This window comes from Geotrypetes seraphini, chromosome 2, assembly GCF_902459505.1.
Source record: "Geotrypetes seraphini chromosome 2, aGeoSer1.1, whole genome shotgun sequence".
In the NCBI taxonomy this organism is placed as follows: domain Eukaryota; kingdom Metazoa; phylum Chordata; class Amphibia; order Gymnophiona; family Dermophiidae; genus Geotrypetes; species Geotrypetes seraphini.
The window spans coordinates 192031279-192053402 of NC_047085.1; the positions used below are offsets into that span (position 1 = coordinate 192031279).

The 22124-nt window shown below is 38.0% G+C and overlaps 1 protein-coding gene across 1 annotated transcript in view; it reads left to right on the forward strand.

Annotated features, from left to right (window-relative positions):
* The window catches only part of KIF13A (kinesin family member 13A), a 483305-nt gene that overhangs the window by 218205 nt on the left and 242976 nt on the right, over positions 1–22124 (forward strand). Inside the window, 3 exon segments of the mRNA XM_033934590.1 lie at positions 3274–3384; positions 5449–5583; positions 6882–7012. Of these exon segments, the coding sequence (XP_033790481.1) occupies positions 3274–3384; positions 5449–5583; positions 6882–7012 (377 nt within the window).

Sequence of the window (22124 nt, forward strand, 5' to 3'; positions counted from 1 at the left end):
GATAGAGTTTGGAATTGGCAGTGAAGGAAATTTACCTGATGAATGAAGTTTGGGGGGGAGCATAAGTGAGGAGAGATATTGGGAGGGGGCAGAGTAAATGCATTTGTGAGTCAGTAAGAGGAGTGTGAACTCTATGCAGAAATGGATGAGGAGCCAATGAAGTGATTTGAGGAGGGGGTAATTGAGTTCTGGCAGAATATAAATCGTGCAGCAGAATTTTGAAAGGATTGAAAGGGAGAGAGATGGTTGAGCAGAAGACCTGAGAGAAGCAAGTTGCAATAATCTAAGCTAGAGGTGATTAGAGTGTGGATAAGCATTTTGGTAAAGTGCTAAAAATAGGAGAGTTCAGATTTTGATAATATTATAGAAGAAGAAGTGACAGGCTTTAGCGGTTTGTTGTTTCTGATTGGAGAAAGAGAGGCCTCAAAGAAGACCCAAGGTTGTGAACATGATAAGATAGGGAGGAGGAGAGTGTTGTACACACAAATAGAGTATGGTGGTGGGGGTGGGGGGGTGGAGGTGGGTTTAGGTGGAAAGATAAAGAGCTCAGTCTTAGCCATATTCAGTTTTAGATGGCGGTGAAACATCCAGGTGGCAATGTTGGACATGCAAGCTGAGACTCGAGCCTGGATTCCTGTAGAGATATGTGATATAGAGAGGTAGATGTGGTGTAGAGAGGTAGATCTGGGAGTCATCGGCATAGGGGTGATACTGAAAACCTTGGAAGAAGATCAGTGCACCAAGGAATGGGTATAGATGAAGAAAAGGAGGGTTCCTAAGACACTGATTGGGGCACACTGATTGATAGAGGGATAGCAGTAGGAAGAGGATTCACCATTTCATGCACTGAAAGTGCAATGGGAGAAATAGGAATAAAACCAGGAAAGAACAGAATGCTGGAATCTCTGTGAAGATAGCATATCGAGGAGTACGAGGGGGGTGTTGAAAAGCTCTCAGCCCAACCACCTTCCTAAATTCTGAGCATTATTTTGCTACTGTAGCTGAAAAGAATGTTATGTTGTTTTATTTTGCAAAGGTCCAATTTGCAGAATCATAATGCTGTGTTTTGACATTGTTTCAGATCTTTGATTGAACCATGTCAATGAAAAGTGTGGAGTTTTTTAAAGTGTGAAACTCCGGTAGTTATGAAGTTCCTATTCCTGCAGAAGAAAACGCCAAAGGAAATCCATGAATGTATGATGCAAACATTGAGTGACAAATGCCCATCATACTTCACAGTGAAGAAGTGGTGTGCAAACTTTGTGTGGAGATTTTGAGACCAAAGATGCAGCAAGGTCTGGGAGACCTCAAACGGTGTCAGCTCCTGAAATTGTTGACCATGTCCATGATCTAATTTTGGCAGATCGGTGAATATCAGCTAAAACAATTGCTGAGACACTATAGATATTCAGGGAACATGTTAGGTGTATAATCCACAAGCAGCTTGGTATGCAGAAGCTGTCAGTCAAGTGGGTGCCCAAATGTTTGAATGCTGACGAGAAATGACGTCGAGTGAACATTTCCAAGTTGATTTTGCAGCATTTTCAGCATGCTGGTGCCAACATTTTGGAACGACTAGTTAACTGTTGATGAAACTTGGTTACGCTACTATGATCCTGAGACAAAACAACAGTCCATGCAATGGTGGCACTCAGGTTCTCCAAGGCCAAAGAAATTCAAGACCCAAAGTCAGCAAGAAGGGTCATGGCCACAATGTTATGGGATCAGGAAGATCCCAAAACACTGACTATCTTCCAAGGGCCAAACAGTTAATGCAGAATACTACTGTAACTTGCTGTGCCGATTAAAAGAGGCATTGAAAAAAAAGGAGAGGGAAGCTGTGGAAAGACAATGCACCTACTCACAAGGATGGCAAAACAATGGATGTTTTGATGCAGTTGAGGTTTCAGTGCATAGACCATCCACCCTACTCACCAGATCTTGCTCCATCTAGAAATTACCAGATATCTTCTTCTTGTAATACGTTTTTTTGTAATTCTTTTGTAATCCGCCTTGAACCGCAAGGCAATGGTGGAATAGAAATCTCTAATGTAATGTAATGATGGTGAACAGCACATTCAAGTAGCTTAGATAAGCTGTGGTGGCTAAAATACATCCTATTCTAATGCCAGCTCCAAGCATTAGATTTTCAGAGGTAAGGGCAAGGTCTGGTTTGTGTGCAGTTTCTGAGTATTAGAAGGGAATATCTAAGGCTTTGTTTGAGTGGAGGGGAATTTTGGATAGGATGTCTAAGTTCGACTTTGGACATTTTGAGAAAAACATCCAAAATTCAGGTGGAGAAGACCATTTTTGAACCTGCAAGATGTCTTTTTTTTTTCCTCCCTGAAAATGGCCCAGCTAGATGTTTGTTCAGCTAGATGTCTAACCTTTTTTGCCATTATCGAAAAAACAAACACTCAAATTAAAAATGTCCAAAACAAGCCATTTGCAAGTAGAAAAGCCAGCAATTTTAATGGTCTGACTACACAGACGTACCAACAGAGCACTGCTGTGAATTTCACATTAAGGGTACATTAAGGTACACATCTCACCATTTCTTTCTTTCTCTCTCTCTCTCTCTCCCCCCACCCCCTCCATAGATCCATTGGCTTTCTAAAAAACCCTCATCCCAGCATCTGCCTCTCTCCCCCTCTATTCCCAACAGCTCATCAGCGCTTTAGGTTATCGCTCCTCCCTCATGGTAGCATCTCTCTCCCTCTCCCCCCGCATCAGTAAGTTGAGCCTGCTCCCTTTGACCTGCTTCAGAAGTCTTCTCTGTGCTATGACTTTTTATTCCCACCTAGGTGGGCTCACCTTGCAGACACTTCTAGCAGCTGGAAAATTGAAAGACTCCAGCACCGAAGGGGCAGATGGGGGGAATGATAGTGGACTCTGCAGGGGGTGAAAAGAGACAGAGAACTTGGCCATGCCAATCAGGAGGATCAAGATGACAAGCTGGTAAACTGTTAGGGGGCAATTCCCCCCTTGCTCCCCTCCCCCCCACACAATGCCCATGGCCTTGTGATGTTCCTGAGATCGGGGTGAAAAACATTTTTGCAGTAGTAGTGAAAGAAAGGCATTTTGGAACAGTACTCTTCCTGGATTAGCATGGTGCTGCAGTGTTATCAATAAGTTGAACATACGGACACAATGAGAAAACCATCAAGCCAACTCTGGTGCGTGATGGAGGGTGTAAGCTTGTTAGGGAGGCCATAAGCTATGTAAACTGTGGTGTGCAACAAGAGTGATGTTTTGTTTCATTGTGATTAATAGGCTATGAAGGCACCAGAACTAAAGGAGAAACTAGAAGAATCAGAAAAGCTCATACGCGAATTAACCATCACCTGGGAGGAGAAGCTGAGGAAAACGGAAGAAATTGCACAGGTATGGTTTTTAGCCTTAACTTTGGAGACTGTGCATTGATGTGTATCTACACATACACACACCAGCCCTAGATCTTTTCATTTCATCAGTTTATTCACCATTCCAAATAAGATGCTGGAGTCTGGCATGCCACTTCCCCAGGAGCCTTTGTGACCAAATGTGTACTTATACTTGAACTCCTGGTCTGGGAAGTGATTAGACTTATGCTGCAGTCATTCTGTCCTTCACACTTCTACAGCAGCGTTCCCCCTCTCCCCCAAGTATGCCATGGGAAAAAAGTGACCGCTGCCTAGACCAGCACATGGGCTGTTCTCTCAGCACCTCAAATGTTAAACGTGCCACAGCTGCTTCCAGAGCACACGTGTAGTCACTCATGCTTCTTTCCTTCCTAGACAGAGCATGAGCGTCATCATGGGAGTGAACAGACAGCATGTACCGCATGGATATCTGGGCCCTTCTTCATGTAGCATACACATTGCATACAGCATCTTCTCTTTTGAGATCTACCAGCCTCGGGTGAGAGGGCTTTCAGCACTTCCCTGGCTTATCCTTTGGCCAAATGAGGCCTCTCCCATGTCTGTACCTCTTGATTCCTGGACACGGAGTGCCGTATAACCTTTTTGAATATGTAGACTGCCTTAGGCTTGAAGAGGTGGTGAAACACCAATGTGGTTTCTCTATTAATTTTTGCAGTGAGGTTTCATAACTGTCAGTCTCTTAAATTTTCAGTGGGTTTATGTTTGAAGGACTAATTTTTTAATTAATATTCACAGTTCAGTCCATAAAATTTATTTTAAAATTTCAAACTTGTCTTTTGAATGGCATTGCTGAGTATATTTTTATCACCCCCTTAAGAGCAGAGAAGGTCATCAGTGCACGTGGAATTACTCTTCTGCCCTGCTTCTGATTCTCTGTATAAAAATATAGCACGAAGCAGACGTACATATTTCTCCTTGAGGATTTTTTATTTTAGTTTTGCTTGACAGAAAGCTTCCTCCTGCTCATTTAGTTCCATCTCAGTTGGAACCTGCTTCTTCTGGGCCTCAGCACCATGGTCCTTTATTCATAATGATACGAGCTACATCCCCCGTCTTTCACTTGCTCACCTCTCCTGTGAATCTAGGGTAATGCAATAGTCCTTGAATCAGGGGCCTACAAAGCATGGCGCCCTCCAGAACAAAGTAATTGTGCTCCCTGAATCTGACTTGTAGAGTTATTGGGTACCAATTCAGACACCTTTCTTTTGGAGAGCACTACTGTGATTCTTTTGTGATGTAAGGCACATTCTTTTAAAGCAGAGATGGGCAGCCACGGTCTTCAAGGGCCATAACCCAGTCATGTTTTCAGGATTTCCAAAATGAATATGCATGAGTTTGACTTGCCTGTACTGCTTCCATTGTATAGAATAGTGTATTACAAACTGTGCCATGGCGAGATTCTGGGTGTGCCATGAGATGCTGTTGAGGAGGAGAAGCGCCGGCTGACTGCTTACAAGGACGTACCTCTTGCAGTGAAAGGCACATCCTGTAGGCAGTCAGCTGGCTCGTCTCCACACCTCTTCTCCTCCAGCACTCCCAACCGGCATAGTGATAGCGTGCTCAGGACTCTGTACGGAGGGCTTCTGTGCATGCGCAGACTTCCACATGATGATGTCACATGTGCATGACATCACATCAACATCCACGCATTTATGGATGTTCTCCAGCTGTGGCCCCAAGTTTAGTGTGCCATGGCATCAAAAAGTTTGCAGGCCACTGGTATAGAAATAGACTTCATACATATTAATTGTGGAACTCTTGAAAACCCGACTGGGTTGTGGTCCTTGAAGAACATGGTTGCCCTGCTTTAAAGCATTCTAGATGTCCACTGCATGCATTGGTTTTGATGGTATATTCCTTGTAGTCCATTAACTTACTTCATTTCACTCGCTTTCTCCTTAGTACTTGGTCCTTCTCATGTAACTTTTCTTGTTTCACCAAAATGTGGATGTGGATGTATTTTATTTTTACCTTAAATATTCTCAAGCCAGCCTTGAGAAGTCACAGCTGATTTTCTGTTTTGTAGGAGAGGCAGAGGCAGCTGGAGAGTATGGGGATTTCTCTCCAGTCATCGGGCATCAAGGTCAGAGATGACAAGTGCTACTTGGTGAACCTTAATGCAGACCCGGCACTCAATGAGCTTCTTGTTTATTACTTAAAGGTGAGTCTGTGGAAGGCATGTGACTGTGGAAGGCATGTGAAGCTTTGAGAAAGCCCTCTCCAAAGTAAGAATCAGGGGGCTGAAAACAGTGTGCAACCACAAAGCTTCCCCATAGCCTAAAAATCTCATCTCACCCAGATACACCATGGTGTGGATTTGTGCTTCTGTGGCTGATTTTGTGATGCAAACATTGTTTAATTTGGGCCTCTGTATAAGTCTAAGCTCATTTGAGCTTTGGTGCTGGAGAAGGATTTTAGGCATGCCGTGGACTGCCAGAAGAATTAACAAATCGATTCTGGAAGAGATCATACCGGTTATGTCACTCGAAGCCCAAATGATGAAGTTATGACTGTCTTATTTTGGTCACACCGTCAAAAGAGAGAGATCACTGGAGAAGGACATCATGTTTGGGAAGATCGAAGGAACCAGGCGAAGATGGCGACCTGCAATCAGATGGCTGGACACCTTGAAAACAACCATGGGGATGACGCTGGAGGACCTCTCTGGACTAGCACAAAACCAATTTCTTTTTAGATCCACAAATCATCAAGTAGTTAGAACTCAAACATCTAACAACAATAAGTCTGAGAAGGCCAGATTAAATCATAACTAAGGAAAAGGGATTTTCACTGCAAGATGAGCTATCATAGCTGCCTTTAGTAAGTGAATGTTTACATGACTGTATCACATATATCATAGTGAGGTTTAAAAAAAGTTTGGATAATTTCCTAGAAGAGAAGCCCAAAGGCCATTATTGAGATGGATTGGGAAAATCCACTGCTTATACCTAAAGTAAGCAGCATAAAATCTCTTTTACTACTTGGGATCTGGGTTGGCCCCTGTTGAAGACAGGATACTGAACTTGATGGGCCTTCGGTCTGTCCCAGTATGGTAATGTTTATGTTTTGTTCTTATAGTTGTGTTTTTGAAGACAAATTTGAGCAATCCCAAATTTCTGGAAGATGGCTAAGACATTCCTTTCTTAGTCATATGCCAGTAGCTTGTGGCCTGGTTGTCATAGACTTAATTGTAGCCATTCTTTGTCTGCCACACTCACAGATTGACCAAACCACTCGTGCTATTACATTGATTTTTAAGCCATAAATGCTTGCTGTTCCCCTTTTATATGGCTTACATTAATGTCACTCAATAGAACACCAGCTTTTAAAGTTCCTTTTGAAGCAGCTTTTCATTGCCTGCTTGAGTGGCTATGACTTGATAACAAATTATTAAGGAAATTTTATGAAAATCCTTAGGCATTGACTCCAAATATGTGTTGCTATTATTCCCTTTTTCAGGACCATACCAGGATTGGAGCAGACACCTCTCAGGATATTCAGCTATGTGGGATTGGAATTCAACCTGAACATTGTGTGATTGACATTTCAGCCTGTGGAGATATTACACTGGTACCAAAAGAACATGCTCGGTAAGTAAGGCACTGTGGTGATGAGAGGATCACTTTTGTTGGTTCAGGCATAGCTGAGCCAGCTGTGGCCTGCCTCATGTTAGATTGGCCTAACTAGATATTCTTTCAAATACAAAATAACTACAATTCCTTGGAATGTGTAAATAAGAAAGAAATTGTAGGTGCTTTTCTTTATAGTCTGTAAATGGAAGCTTTTTAATGGGGTAAAACAGTAGTTCACTAGAATTGTATTTTAAGTATATTGCAGAATGGGATTCAACCTGGTGTGGCTAAGAAAAGACCCCATGGGAGGTTTGATGAATGAAAGGGGTCTTGCGTTGGCATTTATGGAGATTGAGGCATATCTCCAAGGCGGTTAGACAGCAAAGACCCAATCCATACACAGAAACAGTCTTTGTGGTGGCACCACCTGGCAAATTTTAGTCAAGCAGCATACTATTTAATATATGGATACATGGCTCTTTAAGTGGTGTCTATAGCAGTTCAATTAAAATGACAGTAATTTTTTCCACTATCACTTGGGGTCTAAAAGACGACCAGCCCATGCTGTAGAGCTTGAGGTTCTCCTGCTCCCCCCCTGTCCCCAATACCTTCCACTTTATACAGGTTAACTTCACTGAACTATGGATATGGAGGAATTTTAACTCCCTGTCTCAGGGACTGTAAGAAAAAAGCAAAGGAAAGTAAAAAGATGTTAACGAAAAATAGGTCTGAGGACTGAGGTCTGAGACACACACAACAAGAAAGATTGAGTATTGGAAAAGAAATTGGACCTATGAACTTGGAATGTTTTTTTTGTAAGTAAGAATGAAACTAGGATAACACTGCCCTTACCCTACTTAGTTTTTCTAGTATAGTGTGGTTCCTAAGAAATATATTGTGGTTCATAAGATCAAATACAACAGTCAAATCTAAGGAGAGCAGTAATACCTCCCTTTTTTCCAGGATATTGTGCACAAAGCCAGTTAAAGCTAGCAAAGAGAGTTCATTGCTGAAATATTGTCTAAAACAAGTTTGATAGGGATGTAAAGCATTAGTTTTGTTGAGAAAGTATGTTAACTGTTGAGAAAGTATGTTAACTCCTCGTGCCCTTATTCCACCAGGACCGCCCATAAATTAAAACTATCCTTCCCCTCCCTACATGGTATTCTCCATGCAGGTAAACTGGGAAAATCACTTCTTTTCAAAATCACAGGTCTCTGGAATGGCCTTACTATCCCGCTGCGGAACCTGAGCTCCCTCCATTTATTCTGCAAGCATCTAAAAACCTGGCTCTTCTCTAACATGTAATTTCTTTTCCCCTACTTTTCCACTCGATTTATAAACTTATGTAAACCTTTCCCTACCCTTTCTCTTTTTAAGTTCTTGTAAACCGTGCCGAGCTCTACTTCAGTGGAGATGATGTGGTATATAAACTTAAGGTTTAGTTTAGAGATGAAATCTGTTCTGTGAGCTTAGAAAGAAAGGGAAGCTGAGAGAGGTTCAGAGGGATCTGTATGGAAATCTGTTAAAGGTAGGAAGATAGGAATTTTTCACCAGGGAGAATACACTAGTGGAAAGACTGATAGCTATATTGAGTACAAATATGGAAGAAATAAGTCACCAATTTGTTTCAGAAAATAAATAGGGGGGGGTCTATTGACATTGTAGAAGAGCTTGAGAAAGAGATTAGCTTGCCCTGTGAAAAAGTACTCTGACAGATGATATCACTTGTGGAGGGTGATGTAGGGCTAAGTGTGGTCAGAGCCTAAATATCTGATAGGTTGTGTGTAATATGAAGGTTATAGTCTGTTTGTGTGAGAAATCAATGACTTGGTGAAGAATTTTAGAGAGTCAAAGAGGATTAAGTTGGGGGGCGTGGCTTAGCGTGCACACAAAATGGTCGTGTGATCGCAGCGCTCCTCTTACCTGGGCAACCGTTGAATAAATAAAGATTTCCTTTTAAACTGTTTTCGGCTAAAAACATCGGAGAGGACAGCGGGAGCATGGCGAGCACCCGACAGAGTAAGAGTGAAACCGGAGGGGCTGTGAAAAGGCAGAAGCAGGATCAAATTACCCCGAGTAAGGTTCCGCTTCCTGCTGATGTATCAGAGGAGTTAAGCAAAGCTGAAGTTATGGGGGAACTGAGGCAAATCAAACAAATGCTGACAGAGACTGTGAGTAATATGGCAGAACTGAAGGAAGAAATCCTGAATATACACAGACAAATGGAAGTAGCTAATAAAAGAACAACAGAGTTAGAAGTTAAAATGGAGAGCTTAGAATGTGAAGGAAAAAGATGCAAAAATGACAGTTTGGAAATAATTCAATTGAAAAGTCAGCTGGAAGATTACGAAAACCGTGGAAGAAGAAAGAATATAAAACTTTTTGGAATACAGGAAAATTTGGAAGGGAAAAATGCAATACAGTTTTTAGAAAATTTAATTCCTAGATTATTGCAGTTGGATTTCAAACAGCCTTTGGAAATAGAACGGGCACACAGGATTCCAATAAAGAGTCTGGAAAATCAAGGGAGACCAAGACCATTAATATTCAAGATGTTAAGATACCAGCAAGCAATAGAAATTTTAAATGCTGCCAAAAAAGATAAAAACTTAAACTATAAAGGATCCAAAATATGGTTTTTACCAGACTTTGCTAAAAATACAGCAAATATTAGGAAGAAATTCCTTGATCTGAGATCTCAATTAAAGGAAAAAGGATATAAGTATGGGTTATATTACCCAACAAAAATGAGGGTATCTTGTGGGGATAAATCTTTGTATTTTGTTGATCCGGAAAAACTAAAGACCTTTCTTTCAAAATCAGAACCTATGTCATTTTAGCACAATGGGTGTTGAAATGAAGGGATAAATACTAAGACTGGATTGGTGGATATTGAACAAAAAATTAAATATAAAGAACTATGGGACTTTTGTTTGTTGGAAAAAGAAGAATATGCAACAAAGAACAGGAAATAAAAATGGACAAGTGAAAAAGAAAATAAAAGAATGTAAAGAAGAAAGAAGGATAGACTGGAAAGACATTAAAGTGAAGTTGTTAGACTGAACTTTTAGGAGACTGAAAGATGGATGGTTGGAGTAAAGAATGAACAAGAAGGATTAAAGGACTGGACAAATTAACACAAAAGGAAAAGTGAAGACTGAATAGGAAAATAAATAGATGTGAAGAAGAAGAAAGCAGGACTGATAGACTAAAAGGATATTATAAAAAAAAAAAAATGAATGACAATTGGCAGTCAAAAGTCTTTAAGAGTGGATGGATGGAGATAAGAAATAAATATGAAAGTTCAGTTTATTTAATAAGTCAGAAAAGGAGAAAGTAAAGAATGAAAGGACAATAAGGAAAAGATTGCAGAATGGACTAATGATAGAAAGGACAAGTTATATGATATTTAAATGCAAGTAAAGGAAAGGAAAATGAATAATATAAAAGAAAGATACATAAGAATTTATTGGTAGCTGAAGGAATGTAAAGATTGATGTTGTGATAATATAGTTTTAAAAAGATTGGATTTAATTTGGAGAAGAGGAAATATAAAAAGGGGGGGAAAAAAAATATTTTGAAAATGAAATGCAAATGTTTAAATACAAATAGAGGATAAAAACTTATAAAATTGAAGTTTTTTTTTTAACAGAAATATATGAAGAGATGGATATTTGTTGGATATTTAAAGGAGGAAAGGAGAAGATGGATTAGATAATATAAGATATAGGAAAATGATACTTTTTATTAAATATATGACTATGATAGAATTTTCTTGAATGAAATAAAATGTTGGGGGAATGAATTAGAGATTGGTGAAATGATAAAAATGCATTAATGGAATGTTAGGAAATAAATATGGTTATGTGACTAAAAGTTAAATAATAGATAGAGAAATTAATTACTTTAAAATGGAAAAAAAAAAAAAAGAAAAAAGGTTTTATGATTAGAAGAGAGATATAATTAGATATATTGTGGAGAGGTAGTGAGTTTGTCTCAATAAAGGATAAAGGGGTTATTAATAAATATTGGTTGCCTGGGGGGGAGGGGGGAAGTTGGGATTACTGTCCAATGTGTGTCCTTAAGCAGTCATTATATTGGGGAGGGAGGGGTGGGAAGAAGGTGGGTATTAAAGATATTACTAGGATGATTAAGGAAAAGATTAATAAGGGATTGGGTAATTTGGAGGTAAGAATGTGTGCCATGGGGAGAAGTTTTTTAGATCTTAGTCATGGAAGAAAGGAAGAGGAAGATTATGATAAGGAGTATAAAATATATTATGTCTTTTAAGATATTTTCTATTAATGTCAATGGCCTAAATCATGTAATCAAAAGGAAAAAGGTATTATCATTTTTAAAGAAGCAAAATGCGGATGTTTATTGTCTGCAGGAGACCTATCTTAATATAAAGGAATCACAGAAACTGGGTGGGTGAAAGAATGTTTTTTTGCTCCAGCAGAGGGTAAAAAAGCAGGAGTAGCAGTTCTTATAAATAAAAAGTGTATGGCCAATTTTAAGATAGTAAATTCGGACCCACATGGAAGATGGCTACATGTTGATATAAGTATGGGAAATAATGCCCTGATGTTGTTCAATATATATGCCCCTAATTCGAATCAATCAGAATTCTTTAAAAAATTGCAGAGTATGTTGTTACCACAGGCTGCTTCTAATTTAGTGGTGGCTGGAGATTTTAATGCTGTAATGGATCCATTAATGGATAAAAAACCAGGTAAAAGTATAAAATCTTTAGGTTTAGATAATTTGGTTCAATCATGTGATTTGAAGGATATATGGCGTATTCTTCATTTTAATGATCAGGAATTTTCATTTTGTTCACAGGTTCATAAATAATTTTCAAGAATAGATTATATTTTTATTTCATCACATAAGGTGCAGCAAGTGATTAAGGCTTCCATTGATCCCATTATCATTTCGGATCATGCGGGAGTATGGATAGATTTACAATTAGATCAATTAGAAAATAGAAGACCTCTTTGGAGATTTGATAATGCATTGCTTGTGGATGAAAAATTTTTGGAAAATTTTAAAACACAAATTAGTGATTTCTTTCAAATTAATTTAGTGGAAGATACATCTATTGAAAATGTATGGGACGCTTTTAAAGCGACTATGAGAGGTCATATTATATCATATTCGGCTTTTGTTAGGAAACAGATTAAAAAACAGTATATAGAGTTAGAAAAAGAAATTAAAATACTAGAAACTAAATTGGTAAGCAAATGGGAACATGATGTATTACAAGCTCTTTTGAAAGCAAAAGGTAAATATAACGAATTAGCTTCAAAAATGATAAGAAGAGACTTGTTTTCCAAACAGACAATGTATTATGGAAATTCTAATAAGGCGGGAAGATTATTGGCAAATTATCTTAAAGCAAAAAAAAGAAGAACTAACATTAATGGGATAAAAGATGATAATGGTATAATAACCAATCAAACGGATATAATTTTAAAACAATTTCTAAAATTTTATAAGGACCTGTATTCTTCCGAGCCTTATTTGGAGAGGCAAAAAGATGGTAAAAATTTTTTAGATTTAATTATTAGACCTAAGGTTCCTGATCATATAAAACAGAGTTTAGATGAACCTATATCATTAAAAGAATTAGAAACAGCGTTGAGATCTCTTAGAGTTGGATCCGCTCCAGGTGGTGATGGTTATACAGTAGAATTTTATAAAACATTTCAAAATGTCCTTTCCCCATATTTACTAAATTTATATCAGACACAACTTATAAAAGGTGATATTAAAGGTACTATGGCTGAATCAATAGTAATTGTTTTGCCTAAGCCAAATAAAGATCCTACTTTGGTTTCAGACTACAGGCCTATATCTTTAATAAATGTGGATAATAAACTTTTGGTGAAAATTTTGGCTTTGAGATTAGCCAAAGCTCTCCCACATATTATAGACACGCATCAGACGGGTTTCGTTGCTAAAAGACATTCCTCTAATAACTCTAGATTATTGTTTCATATGTTAAATTTATCAAAAAAAATGGATGAACCGGCTTTTACAGTTTCCTTGGATGCAGAAAAAGCGTTTGATAGGGTAGAATGGAATTTTATGTATCAGGCTTTAGAATGGTTTGGTATAGGTTCTGGATTTATACAAATGGTAAAAACATTGTATAGCTTCCCGATTGCAAGATTAAATATTAATAATATGATATCTGATGGTTTTCAATTGCAGAGGGGAGTTAGACAAGGTTGTCCTTTATCTCCTTTGTTATTTGATGTTGTATTAGAACCCTTATTGTTAGCAATACAGCAAGCAAGGGGGATACAGGGTATTCCATATTCTGATATGGAATATAAAATTTCGGCTTATGCGGATGATATTTTACTTTATTTGAGGAATCCAGAGTCTACCTTATCTTGTCTATTGGAATTAATTGATATGTTTGGCAAATTTTCAGGTTATAAAATTAATTGGAGTAAGTCTGAACTTATACCTTTAAACGTTCATTGTGTAAAAGGATTATTTGACGCTTTTCCGTTCATATGGAAAGAAAAAGGATTTAAATATCTTGGCATTCAAGTTAAAAATACAATTGAAGATACAGTAAAAGAAAATGAAAAATTTGTATTGAAAAGAGTTGCAGAGTTATGTGAGCAATGGAATCCGTTACATCTTTCTTGGTGGGGGAGAGTTCAAACTATTAAAATGATGATCTTGCCTGTAGTTTGCTACCAAATGAGTATGATACCTATTTATTTTCAGGGGTCCTTTTATAAAAAGCTTAATAGCATTTTAACAAAATTTCTTTGGCTTGGTAAAACGCATAGAATAGCTTTGGTATCTTTGCAAAAATCAATTAAGGAGGGAGGGGTAAATTTTCCAAATTTTTATAGGTACCATCAAGCCTATATTTTACGTCAGGGTATGTATTGGATCCTCCCAGAACTGATAGATAATGCACCGGATTGGTTATATTTGGAATGGCGCCTTATGTTTCCCCTAAATTTAGTTCATCTTCCAAGTATCAACATGCCTAGAAGATACAGAGAAAATAAGATATTAATGGATACTTGGAAAACGTTGAGGTTTATTAGTAAATTAACACCTGTCCCAATAAACAAGTCAACTAATCAATCTTTATGGATAAACTCCAAGATTAAAATTGGCGGAGCTCAAATCCTTTGGAAGGAATGGATTACTGCAGGCATTAGATCTCTGAATGATGTTATTTCGGAAGGTAAACTGCTGGAATTTTCACAATTGCAACATAGATTTGGTCTTAGTAAAAAACAAAGTTTTAAATGGTTGCAATTGAAGCAGGCCATTCAGGTTGGGTTCCCTGAATGGAAAACATTGAATAATCAATATAGTTTAGAGTTCTTATGCTTCCAAGCAGACTTCCTAGGGCATCAAGCCGCATTGTGGTATAAATTAATATCTGGATATTTGAATAAAAAACCAAAAAATGGTCTAAGAGACATTTGGAGCATTGAGATTAAGCATCAAATTACTGCATCTCAATGGCCACTAATTTGGTCTTGGAGAATGAGATGTACAGTGTCAGCATCTATGAGACAAACTTGGTTCTTTTTATTACATAGAGCTTTTTGGACCCCTACACGTTTGCAAAAATTAGATAGTTCTAAGTCCAATAAATGCTGGCACTGTAATCTGGAACCTGGGACGTTGGATCATTTACTATATCATTGTCCCTACATTAAAAGTTTTTGGAATGCAATTTGGCCACAAATTAATAAATTGATGGAAAATCATGTAGCAATATCATATGATACAGTGTTATTTGGAATGCTGATGAGAAAAAAAAGTTAAATTTCACCAGAAAATAACAAGCTTTTACTAGTCATGACAGGGGTTGCCATTCAGCATATAACCAATAACTGGAAGAATCATAGTAACCTTAATTATACATTTTGGTGGAATACAATTTGTCATATATTCAAAATGGAAAGAGTAATAGCAATACAAAGAGGGACATATCCTAAATTTATAAAAATATGGGGGTCATTGACAAAGTATTGTACTGAATGAATAATAGGATTTATCTTCTTCTTTTCTTCTTTTTCTTGTCTTCTTTATGGCACACATGGAGGGGGGTAGTGAAAATAATTTTACATAACATGTTATAATATGGTATACAATATGTATAAGGTGATTGGAAAGTACTTGAAGGGTGGGGGGTGGGAGAGGGGTTAAAAAAAATTTGTTCAGAATATTATGTAATAGATATAAAAGTGATATTGTGTATTCATTAGTTGTAACTCAATATTTTGTACACTTCATGTAAAATATGAAAATGAATAAAGAATTATTAAAAAAAAACCCAAAGAGGATTAAGTTTCCACCTAAGGAGAGAAGAAAAGTAGTCTCCTTGCCATTGCAGCAGATTTCCTATAGTGGTATGCAGTATTTTAAGAGGTTAATAAGCTTGAGAGCCAAGATTCCTTCATTTGTGCTCTAAGTGTCAAAGTTGCTGTTTAAGAATTGTAAGACCATGGTGAAATCAGGGGTGTGTGTGATGAGGGAGTGCAAATGGGGGCAGACTTGTCCAGTGCAGAACCCATAAATCGAGTAGAAATTTGATTATCAAGTGAGTGACGATAATGAGGAAGGAGAAGGGACCACAGCAGGCTACAAAATGTCTCTGGGGAAAATTAGAATGCTTGCAATAAGACATAAAGTAGGATAGGTAAAAGAAAGAAAGAAGAGATCAGAGCGTGGGACTGAAGAAGTAGAGATGTTCAGTGCAGAGGAATTGGAGGAAGTAATGACCTGTCCTGTAGAAAGAATGGGTGCAAGAACATGCTCAGCCAGATTCAAATATCACAGAGAGCCAAAAATCATTGACAATAGGTTTAGTATTATTGTATGTATGACTATTAAAAAGACCTAGGAGAATAAAAGGCAAAGATTAGTAGATGTGACAGATAAAGCCTAAAAGTGAGCTGTGGGAGTATGTGGATCAATAGAAAGAGATGGTTGGAGGAGAGGAGTAAAGTTCAAAGATTTAAAGAGACAAGAACGAAAGAACTGCTAAACTGCTGGGTATGGTTAGAAAAAAAAAATGATATTCAGGGGAGTAAGGTTATTTAAGAAATCATTTTCAAACATACAATAAGTGTACAGAAATAATATCATTATAATCATTATAATTTCAATACAACACTTGAACATCTTTCCAAATCATCTAAAATAAAAATATTAATCCCCTCCCTCCTGCCCTACCTAAAGAAATAAAAACAAACTCTCAATGGAAAATATACCACCCCCCACCCCCCAATGCGTAAAATATAATCTCCCATAAAAAGTGATGTCTACTCATTACAATATTTTTCCATTGGCCCCCAGATCTTTATAAACTTATTGTAAGTCCCTTTCTGCGAAGCAAGAGCTCGTTCTATCTTATAAATATGGCATAATGAGTTCCACCAAAATGTATAGCTAAGATTAGAGTAGTTTTTCCAATTTTTTAATTTTATTTTAATTTCAGTAGGGTGGGGGGTGGGGATATATACTTTTGTTCTTGATGATATGATTAAGATTTTCAAGTGTTACATTGAAATTTAATGGATATATTATTGTACACTTGTTTATGATTTAAAATGAATAAAGAATTTAAAAAAAAAGGTTATTTAAGAAAGAAGAGATCAGAGACGGAGAGCTAGGTTTCAGTGGGACATAAATCTTAATTGTGATCCACAAAGAAAGGTGTGAATGAAATGAGTTTTGAGGTGCACAGAATGTACAATTAAGAGACCAGTGTTAAGTAAAACATGTTGAGGAGGGGACACAATACACAAATGAATATTTATTAAAAATTGAGATTTTTACTTTCTGGGATAAATGATAGCAAGAAGCAGAGGGGCCATGATGTCCCCATAGAACCGGTTTGGACAACAATTAATAGGGGAGTCGTAGAGTGGCTAATAAGAGGTGATTTGAGAATAAAAAGGACAGGAGGGATGCACACAAAGGACTAAGCAAAACATGTCACAGTAAAAGCAGCAAGTGTTTGAAATAACCAGTGAACAAGTTCACCTCTGGTGATATCAGTGTGGATAGGGCTTAGAACAGATGGAGAAAACAGCACAGACCTTCAACTTATTTTTACTGCAGGATGTCCCTAAAGTAAAGTTCTACAATTGGGACAGGCCTCAAGAATATTCTCCACATAAGTCAGTGACTGGCATATGTCCTACAGAGTAAAGGGCTTCGCTCCCTGTGAGCAAGGCTTCTCAATAGCTTGCAGCAACATTGGGCTCTTTCCCTGCAAGCTCATCTTGCTGTTTCTCCTATTTCTCTTTGCAACTGTACCAAAACACTGTCCTATGCTGAAAGCCTTGTTTTCAGCTAGTTCTGTATCAGAAAGCTGTTCAAAGGCTGCTGCCTCACAGCCATTCTGGTTCAAGGCTTCTGTAACAATAGAGGAAGGATAGGGATTCTTTCCTTGAGGCTGAAGAAAACTTCATTGCTTGGGAAGGACACAGTACTACACGAAAGGGTCCAGAGAAGAGTGACTAAAACGGTTAAGGGGCTGGAGGAGTTGCCCTACAGTGAGAGATTAGAGAAACTGGGCCTCTTCTCCCTTGAAAAGAGGAGACAGAGGGAACATGATCGAAACGTTCAAGATAATGAAGAGAATAGACTTAGTAGATAAAGACAGGTTGTTCACCATCTCCAAGGTAGAGAGAATGAGAGGGCACTCTCTAAAGTTAAAAGGGGATAGATTCTGTACAAACGTAAGGAAGTTGTTCTTAACCCAGAGAGTGTTAGAAAACTGGAATGCTCTTCTGGAGGCTGTTATAGGGGAAAACACTCTCCAGGGATTCAAGACAAAGTTAGACAAGTTCCTGCTGAACCAGAACGTACGCAGGTAAGGCTAGTCTCAGGGCACTGGTCTTTGACCTGGGGGCCACCACGGGAGCCGGCTGCTGGGCACAATGGACCACTGGTCTGACCCAGCAGCGGCAATTCTTATGTTCTTTAGGATGCCAGATTCCTCATACCAAGTGTTCCTGGACTAATGATCAGTTGCGGTAAGAACCCCTGAGCCCAGAAAACCCACCCTGGGAAGTGAAGGCTCCACTGGTAACCCTGCAGTAATTGAAGGACTTGACCTCCTTCCCTTTTTTAGGCATTATTTCAAAGGCAACTCAAAAATTGTAGGAAAAAACCAGGGAGGCACAGTGTGGAACTCACACTCAACACAGCTGAGTCACTGAAATCTTGATTCCACCCCAGGTGCCATGTTTTGTTTTAGTTTTAACTACTGTTTATTTGTTATAATGATGAATGTTCTACTGTTTTGCTAATGTTTGAACATTCATGCTCTTTGTATCTCTTGTTCTCCTTGTGTGAATTCTCTGAAAGGCAGGTTCAAAGAATGCAAGACAAACAAATATTTGGAGCTTACAGTCTAGTCAAGACAGACATTTCACAACAAAGCAAATAAGGGCAAGACCATGATTGAGAATATTAGTACTACTATTTATTATTTCTATAGGGCTGAAAGGCGTATGCAGCACTATACATTTAACATGTAATAGACTGTCCCTGCTCAGAAGAGCTTACAATATACTTAGGACAAATAGACAGACAGAACAAATGGGACAGATAGGGATTGGGAAGTACCTTGCAGAGAGAATGATAGGATGGGAGTTAGGAGTTGATGTATTGACTCAAATAGGGGGATTAAATTGAGGACATTAATTGCATATCCATGAAATATGCTGTAGAGGTCTGTAAAATACATTTTGTTCTCTGTTTTATGGTAGATAATATATGAAAGCTCTCCCTATAATTTCTGGCAGGTGGGGTCCATCTTGTGAAGGTAGATTTGCAGGGCTGGCAGCCAGTTATTTTGTCAAGAATAAGTGAGCGTGTCAGCGAGAAGAAAATCTGAATAGCTGCAGACATATTTTTCCTTTCTGTCTTTTATACTTTGGAAAATCCAGAGTTGGTATAGTAAGATTATTTTGTAAGCAGGTCAGTTTTATTTGGCTGGGAAATTGGCTCTTCCCAAGAATGGATACTTTTAGCACGCTTGTAGTAACATACTTCCAGTATAAAAGTGAAAAAAAACCCCCAAACCTTCAGAAACTTAAGGGGCTTTTTTTCTTCCTTTTTTTTAAAGCTGCACTTGGAGCAAGAAATTCTTTAATATTTAATTTATATTTTGTGAGTGCTACAATCTCCTTATGTTATTACCACCTTCATAAAATGATCTAGTCACAGGTGAGCTATTTGAAGGAAGTGTAAATGCATAGAATGTTCTTCCCATGGTCTGCACAATTTACTGTATATATTTGAATATAAACTGAGATACCATTTTGCCACACTTTTTAGAGGAAAAGTGATATCTCAAATATAAACTGAGGGTTTATACATTCCACCATTCCTCACCCACCATCCTCCATCCCTCCCAGTAATGTCCCACCTCCTTCTTCACTGACACTGATGCTGCCAGGCATTCCCCCTCCCCCTGAGCCAGCAGTTTTTCTGCTGTCAGCAGCACCCCCCCACCCCTTCTGAACCAGCGGACCCCTCTCCCTCCCACCATAATGCATGCGTATTTGGCCCCTGTCCAAACAGGCAGCATTCCTCTCCCTCTTTCTCTCCCACTGCTTGAACAGACATGACCCCCCCTCCCGACCCCAGTCCTCAACTTGCTTCCCTGATGGTCTAGCAGCCTGAAGCTGTCGCCAGAAGTCTCAACAGCCATTTTAACCACAGAGAGAACATGGGCAAGAATGAGTGGGGATTGCTTCTGCCCCAGTACACCGCTAGACTACCAGGGAAGCAAGGTGAGACCTGGGGTCTTAATGCTGGGGCCAGGAGGGGGGTTGTATCTGTTCAGGAGGGAGAGGAATGCTGCCTGTTTGGGGTGGGGGATAGCGGCAGAAGTGGAGAGATATTATTGGGATGAATGTTCCACCAGGGAGGAAGGAAGACTTGATATAAACCAAGACCCCCATTTTTAGGCCATTTTTTATGACCCAAAAATCTCTATCTATATTTGAGTAGATACAGTAACTGGAACTGTCCCAATGTTTCATTAGGAAGATGAGGAAGAAAACAAATCATTGGATCTCATTTAATCACTTTGTGTAGTTTATAGCTGTTCTTTTTATTACCTGTGATTTATAAGAAATTGCTAGATATTTTGAGACAATTGTTCCGTGATTTCTGAGTGAGGAGAATGGGGAGGGAAGCAGGTTAGTTCTCTGCAACAGATCCTCATGGACTAACTTTCTCACCCAATCAGAACTTACAACACAAATGCACTTATGAACATTTTTGGAGGCTTGAACAATAAATTTAAATACGCTTGTTAGGGTTTCCTGGCCTCTGCACTTTACAGAATGCAAGCAGTAATGATCTGTGCATGAGATGAGGCATTTTGATGTTGCTTTGTATCTAGGCAATGTACTGGAAAGGGCTCATTTATGAGACATGGTAGGTACAGATCTGGGGAAGAGAGTGGTAAATACTGCAGTTTTATACTAGTTTACAGAGGGATTATTTGAGCTCATGTGAATAAATAGCTTGCAGGGAGCTGGATGACCATATGACCTGGTGCTGAGGCTGTTCACAATGGGCATACTGTGATCCAGTTTCTTAAACTGAGGCCTAGAGAATTCACTCATATACACAATGGATCAAATTCTATATATGGTGTTGGAAAAAAAACCTCTTAATGCTATGCTATAAACCAGTGGTCTCAAACTCAAACCCTTTGTGGGGCCTCATTTTGGATTTGTAGGTACTTGGAGGGCTGCAGAAAAAATAGTTAATGCCTTATTAAAGAAATGACAATTTTGCATGGGGTAAAACTCTTTATAGTTTATAAAACTTTCCTTTAACAGTTAAAAGGAAAGATATATAAACTATAAAGAGTTTTACCTTATGCAAAATTGTCATTTCTTTAATAAGACATTAACTATTTTTTCTGCGGCCCCCCAAGTACTCTATTTTTTCTGCAGCCCTCGCATTTAAAGTTTAATATCTTTTCTTTCTCAAAACTGACACATTTCTATCACTATATTGAAAATAAATGGAAACAATGGATAACTGCAGGAATAAGAACATTAAATGATGTCATATCAGAAGGTTCCTTGCTTAGTTTTTCACAATTGCAAAATAAATTTAGACTAAATAAAACACAATTTTTTAAATGGATGCAATTGAAGCAAGCCATTCAGGTAGGGTTCCCTGAATGGAAAATTCTCAATACTCAATATAGTTTGCAAGTTTTATGTTTCCAGACGGATTTCTTGGGTCACCAAGCCGCAAAATGGTATAAATTAATAAATGGATTTCTAAATAAAAAAAAGAAAACTGGACTTAGGGATATTTGGAGCATTGAGATTGGACAGATAATTTCTGCATCTCAATGGCCAAAATTCTGGTCCTGGAGATTAAGATTAACAAAGTCAGCATCTATGAGTCAAACATGGTTATTTTTATTACATAGAGTGTTATGGACCCCGACGCGCTTGCAAAAGATAGATAATACTAGATCTAATAGATGTTGGCATTGTAAAATAGAAGTAGGGACATTGGATCATTTAATTTTTTTTTTGTCCCTGTATAAAAGCTTTTTGGAATTTAATTTGGCCCCAAATAAATATATTACTAGAAAATCACGTAGGACTCTCATATGATACCATATTATTCGGTACTGCAATGAGAACACAGAGTCCAATATCAGCAAATAATAATAAATTACTTTTAATATTGACAGGAGTTGCCATGCAGCAAATCACACAAAATTGGAAAGATTTTACCAAACTAAATTATACATTCTGGTGGAACTAGGTATGTCACATTTACAAAATGGAGAAAATTTTGGCTTTACAACAAGGAAATATTAAAAATTTTAAGAAAATATGGGATCCATTGACTAATTATTCTAGAGATCAGATATCTTAACACATTGATAATAGTAATATAGGGTTAGGGTGGGAAATATAGATATTAATATGAAAGAAAAATGGAAAAACAATTAATAGGGGAAAGGGATGAATATTTATGATATGAATTTGTACATACATATATATTTTATTATACATTTTATAATATGTGATTCATGTATTGAAAGAATGAAAATTCTATAAATAAAAAG